Source organism: Primulina eburnea, chromosome 15 (genome assembly GCF_022965805.1).
Source record: "Primulina eburnea isolate SZY01 chromosome 15, ASM2296580v1, whole genome shotgun sequence".
NCBI lineage: Eukaryota > Viridiplantae > Streptophyta > Magnoliopsida > Lamiales > Gesneriaceae > Primulina > Primulina eburnea.
The window spans coordinates 28,258,999-28,265,384 of NC_133115.1; the positions used below are offsets into that span (position 1 = coordinate 28,258,999).

General features: G+C 35.0%; 1 protein-coding gene across 1 annotated transcript; it reads left to right on the plus strand.

Annotated features, from left to right (window-relative positions):
- Nucleotides 1-573: 573 nt before the first annotated feature.
- On the plus strand, nucleotides 574-5,523 carry LOC140814276 (auxin response factor 9-like). The gene is made up of 14 exons (XM_073173211.1): nucleotides 574-1,074; nucleotides 1,186-1,307; nucleotides 1,506-1,601; nucleotides 1,778-1,826; nucleotides 1,912-2,072; nucleotides 2,162-2,246; nucleotides 2,896-2,986; nucleotides 3,156-3,320; nucleotides 3,406-3,519; nucleotides 3,603-3,675; nucleotides 3,755-3,908; nucleotides 3,999-4,432; nucleotides 4,618-4,805; nucleotides 5,025-5,523. The coding sequence occupies exons 1-14, from the start codon at nucleotides 1,023-1,025 to the stop codon at nucleotides 5,164-5,166; spliced, it is 1,926 nt and encodes a 641-aa protein (XP_073029312.1). The 5' UTR covers nucleotides 574-1,022; the 3' UTR covers nucleotides 5,167-5,523.
- The last annotated feature ends 863 nt before the right edge of the window (nucleotides 5,524-6,386 follow it).

Sequence of the window (6,386 nt, forward strand, 5' to 3'; positions counted from 1 at the left end):
ATTTTAGAGGAATCTTGGAGATCTTAGAGAAATCCGATACTATTTCCAAGAACTTATTAGACTGAGTCATGATTTTACATTTTGATTCTAAAAAGTTCCACTTTGTTTCTGATATCTAACTGAGGTTAGATCTTTTATTTAAATATTCTAAATTATTAGAATAAGTCTTGCAAATAATTAATCTCAAACTTAAGTTCAGATCCATATTATTTAAGAAAATTCTCCTCCTTAAATATTTAATTATTCAATAATAATAGTTTTGTACGTTTGAAATAATTTTACCTGAACTCTGATGTCATTTTTGGTCTTTGTAAATCAATCAATTAAATCAATAAATTTGAATAATTTTTTCTGTCATTTTGATTCTTTGGAGAGTTCAAACAAAGTTTTTTTGGTATAAAGAATTAAAATTTATATTTTGATTTGATAATTTATCTCTAATTTACTCATAAAATTTATGATCGAGAGAAAACAAATTTAATTCGAAAAACTTTTTCACCCAATTTGCCAAATTTTAAAGAAAATAAAAAATTCCATAACTTTGTATTTAATGGACTGTAATACCAGGTGCCCAATCCCCAAAGGCTGAATATTGTGATCCCACAAATTTCCTCCACCGAGAAAGTTCGCCCTCTCCGAACCGTCTAACTCTGGTTGAAGATTTTTCAACCATGGTTAGTTAGGTGGTACACACTCACTGTGTGTGTGCAGTGAAAAGGAGACAAAAACCAATACATTTATTGGAGTGGAAAAATACTAAGAAAAGAAACGGAAGAAATCAAGGCGTATATTAAGCTGTTTCTTGGATTCCTATTTCTTTACTTTCCCACTGATAAATTTCATTTCTTGGCTGTGAAAATCTTTTCTAAAGTTTAGACAAATATTTTTAGTCAAATATTACTGCTGATTTTGTGATATATATTTATTATCACGCAATATATGCATGTTATGCGGTGAGTTCTGTTTGATTTAGATATAAAGATTTGATATTCGTGCAAAAAAGAGAGGGAGTTGTTGTGGTCATGGAGAATAGAGGGTCATTTTCCCAGCAGCAAAGCAGTTTTTTGGCTGAAGGTCAAATTTTTTTTTTTGGTTCCCTTTATTTAGTTTGTTGTTTTTTTCACGTAATGTATTATAATATATACGAAATATATAATTTTTTTTAAAAAATGGGATAATTTTCAGGAGGTGGAAGCAATGATGCATCATTGTACAGAGAGCTATGGAAGGCTTGTGCAGGTCCTTTGGTGGATGTTCCAAAGGATGGAGAACGGGTTTATTATTTCCCCCAAGGCCACATGGAGCAAGTAAGTTGTATTTGGATTGGCCTTTTCCATTTTATTTTTTTTCTTAATGGGGTGTTGAAATTTTCGATATTTGGTTGAATAATGGAGTTACAGTTGAAGTTTTTGAATTTACATTCCTTTTCTTGTCTTTGGAAATACTTTTTGGTTTTGATTTTGTTTGTTTTGTTAATGTTTTTGTTGTTAACTTAAATCTGTCAGTTGGAGGCTTCAACGAATCAAGAATTGAATGAAAGGATACCAATGTTCAATCTTCCTTCAAAGATCCTTTGTCGTATTTTTAATGTTCATCTTATGGTATGGTCTTCCTCTTGACTTTTACTTTGTTTCTATTTTTTGATGTTGAGTTTTAGTTTAATGCTTTTTTTGATAAATATCATGGGAAATTAGTTATTCTAAAAAAATTATTTTGTTTTTCAATTAATAATTGGTAATGTTGCATTAGCAATATTCATGAATTGTTCAACTTGTAGACTGAACAAGACACTGATGAAGTTTATGCACAAATTACTTTGATGCCAGGAACCTGATGTAAGAACTTCTATAGTATTAAAAAATTTATTTCAAGGTTCATTTTAGTTAGAAATTCAAGTTCTTGAATGGAACTATTTACAGCAAACCGAGCCGAGAAGTCCTGATATTTGTCCCGATGAGCCTTCTCGACCTGCAGTTCACTCATTTTGCAAGGTTTTGACGGCCTCAGATACGAGTACCCATGGCGGATTCTCTGTCCTTCGCAAACATGCTAACGAATGCCTTCCTCCTTTGGTAATGATTCTTTCCTTATTCCAGATTCTTACCGTGGTTGTGGGAATATTTTTTAATCTTTGTTTGGAATGAGAATGTTTTTCGTACAGGACATGACTCTGCAGACGCCAACACAAGAACTGGTAGCCAAAGACCTGCATGGAATTGAATGGCATTTTAAGCATATATTTAGAGGTGAAATCTTTATATCTAGTTTCTAACTGAATGCTCATTTAGGGGTGCAAACGAATTGAATGGTAGGAATAATTCATTCTTATTTGAAATTATCTAAGCTAAATTGAGTTGGAATCAGTGTTCTAAATGGTGGCCGAGACCGTCGACCTATGGACGGTAGAAGATGAGCATGGGCGAACGTGGGGCCACATTAAAATTAAATGAGCTGGAGTTGTAATTTGAGAGTTAACTTATTCAGACAGTATAATTAAATTCAAAACAAATTATTCGAGCTTGAAATCGAATATATAATTGAGCCGATCTTGAGTCAGAAATAGCTCATTTTTTGAGCTTCTGGTCAAACTTTGCACTGGCTGAAGTAAAAAACTCAAGCTTGAGGTGAAGCAGAAGCACAAAAAATGGAGGCAATCGGCTAGATTCGATTTATGTGCACACCTATGCTCAGATACTATGGCTATCATAAATCATTGAATGCTGAATGTCACTCTTTAAGAGCACACTTATTGGGAGGTGGAACTAGGATTTTGATTTTGGCGGGTGGGCATTTTCTTACATTTATACATATAGAAAATTTAGTCTATTATGAAACATCAGATACTAGATTTTTCTTGGGCTGCTACTTGATGCATATAGACTGTATACCAAACAGGTCAGCCTCGAAGGCATTTGTTGACAACAGGATGGAGTACATTTGTGACCTCAAAGAGATTAGTTGCCGGGGATTCTTTTGTGTTTCTGAGGTACTTGAATGTTACTTTCGGTCTTACACTTTTTATCACAAGTTAACCCTGTTGGTTACTACTTATCCAAAAAGCTCTAGCTTATGGAAGGGGGCTAGTAATAGTTTTTAAACAGTGTCCCATCATTTTGTGGCAAATCATTCAGCTTCTAATTTACCCATTTTTGTAGGGGAGAAAATGGGAAGTTGTGTGTTGGAGTCCGACGCCATGCTCGTCAGCTGAGTTCCATGCCATCGTCGGTGATCTCGAGTCAGAGCATGCATCTGGGAGTGCTTGCAACTGCATCTCATGCCATGGTGACTCAGACCCGATTTGTTGTTTATTACAAGCCGAGGTGTGGATTTGTGATACATGTTAATCATCATCTAAAATGTTTTTTTGTTATCTTATTGTTTATTTGATGCAAAATCCTTTTTTAGAACAAGTCAGTTCATCATATGCCTTAGCAAATATCTAGAAGCTGTCAACCATGATTATGAAATCGGCATGCGATTCAAGATGCGATTTGAGGGGGAGGATTCTGCTGAGAGAAGGTTGTGCAACATACATAAGCTGATTTCTTTGCGTTTGGTTGCGTGAGACGTTAACTTCAGTCTTTTGTTTCATAAGCAAGCAGATTTGCAGGTACGATAGTTGGAGTTGAAGATTTTTCATTTCATTGGGAAGATTCAAGATGGCGTTCTTTGAAGGTGAATATCTCGGTGATGATATGCTTGCGATTTGCCACAAGGGAAAGGCTAATTCTTTCATTTTTTTTGTTATCTTCAGGTTCAATGGGACGAACCAGCTTCTCTGCCGAGACCTGAAAGAGTTTCGCCATGGGAGATCGAACCGTTTGTTGCGACAGTCCCCACAACCCTTGTTCATCCATTAACAACAAAGCACAAAAGGCTTCGACCACACTTTGAAAGCATTGTTCCTGGTTGGATAATCCTTCAGATATCCTTGCTTATCTTATTTTTAGTTTTTCTTATGCGTTTTGTGCATCATAATTTAGTTACTTCATTTATAGAGGTATGCTGGCAATCGATGCAATTTGTCAATGCTCCAACTACGAATCCTGAAGAAACAGAAGAGAGTAAAAGTGCATCGGCTTGGTCTGTTATGTCGACCCACACGGCTTCAAGCTCAGGGAAAAAAATTATTAACCCCATCACTTCTTGCCGAAACAAGGAAAGGAAACCTGATACTGGTGCAGCATGCCGATTGTTCGGAATCGATTTGAATTGTCCCTCAGTAGTTGCCCTTTGTGACTATTCTCCTGTAAAATCATTTATACCAACTGATACCAATGAAGTGTACATTCCGAGTGTCCTATCATCTGGCAATTCAGAACAGAAATCGGTGCTTTCAAGGGATTCAAGAGATATGAGAAAAGAAAAATTGCAAAACCCATCAAAGGAGGTTCAAAGCAGACTTAGACAAACCTCTAGAAGCCGTACTAAGGTATATAAACTGCAATTGAGTCTATGTATCCATTCTTGACATTGTTGTATATATATGGGTTGGATCCGGAAATTTGGAAGCAGGGATGAGATGGCGATCGACTTCGTTCAGCCCTTACCGGATCCACCCTGTATTTATTACCAATACGAACCAGCATGTTTCTATAAGTTTTTCGTTTTGAGAAGGTACACATGCAAGGTGTAGCAGTTGGTCGTGCCGTGGACTTGACCTCGTTAAACGGATACAATGAGCTCATAACCGAACTTGAAGTGGTGTTTTCCATCAGAGGAGAACTTCGGTCCCGAGAAAAATGGGAAATTGTGTTTGGAGATGACGAAGGGGACATCATGCTCTTGGGCGATTATCCGTGGCCGTAAGTGTCATCCGGTATCATTAAAAGCAAAAACTTCATTCATTTATATGACACCCAATGAATGTCGGTATATGACTATATTCCAATTCTTTAAAGGCGCTCTTTTGATTCAAAAAATATGTTTGATTGGCCTTTTTTAGTTTGAAAGGGGCATAAAATTTCAAAAGAAACAAGTCGGAAAACATGCTTTCCTAACTCATGACATCTTCTTTCGTGCAGAGAATTTTGCAACATGGTCCGGAGGATTTTCATCTGGTCTAGCCAAGATGTGAAGAAAATGAAAGGAAACAAGCTTCCATTCTCTTCTTCAGAATATGAAGGAACCGGCTTTAATTTGGAAAGTGTTGTTGATCAGAATTAAGTCCATTTTCCTCTCTTCCTTTTACGTTTGCTGGAATGTTATCCAACAAGAAAGAAGCCAGTCGGCGAGGGGAGGATCCTGTGAATGATCGGAAACTAGGCGTGTTTTTGCTGCATGAAGACAGGACTGGTGAACTAGTGAGAATTTGTAAAAAGTAGGGTGTGCTGAAAAATTGGATGCGAGGAAGTTTTTGTTGTGTGTCATCTGTTCTGTATACAGCTAAAATCGTGTTCATTAAATATTGTTATGCGATTCTATGGATTTAAATTTTAAGCAAAGGGATATGCCTATTTGATGCTATGTAAGAAGAAATTGAAGTGGAAAACACTGATAATTAATATTATATTTGGTTTGATTGATTATGACACAATATTATGATTATTATAATAATTATATTTTGTTTGTTTGGTTTGATTGAAATTGGGACTTGTGTAATGAATTTTTTCTATATAATTTCAATAATTATAAGTCATGGTGATTGAGATTACGATTAAACGATAAATTATATTTCTTGACCTTGTGGACTTAGGGTTTCTTTAGCTAGGAAATATCACAAAATTGATAATGAGATTGACTCACGGTTAAATTTTATGAGATATATTTCAATTCGATCTGAACCGAGCCATGAAAATATTATTTTTTTACAAAAGTATTATTTTTCATTTCAAATATGAACCGAACTGACATATATCATGGATAAAATTCAGTGAGATCGTCTCATAAGTAGATCTACTAAAAAAAACTATATTTAAAATTATTTCATGTTAGGTTTTTTTACATATGCAAAAATTTCTATAAGGCCATAGGATGTAATTAAGGCGATGTTTGAGTTTAATACGATTGTAATCGAGTCGAGCTTGAGCTTTATTTAACATATATATATTCATGGTTCACGGGCTTATTATAGTTTAATAAAAATAAATTATAAATTTAAATATTCATTAAAGTCATTAAAACCAAATTCATGGTCACGAGCTTATTCGAACTTTTATCGAGACGATGTGTGGTGTTGTAACACCTACACAACATGTAGCAGAATATTTCAGCACACGAAACTTTATGTAAATAAAATAACACACAAAGAATTATGCACATATGAACACACTTATGGGACGCCTCAAGGCAAAAGATTCATTAGAAAATAGTTACTTTCAGTTTACAAAAACAATATTAATTAATAAAAGAAAATCTAACTTCCGTAACAGGGGGAGTGAGTAAAG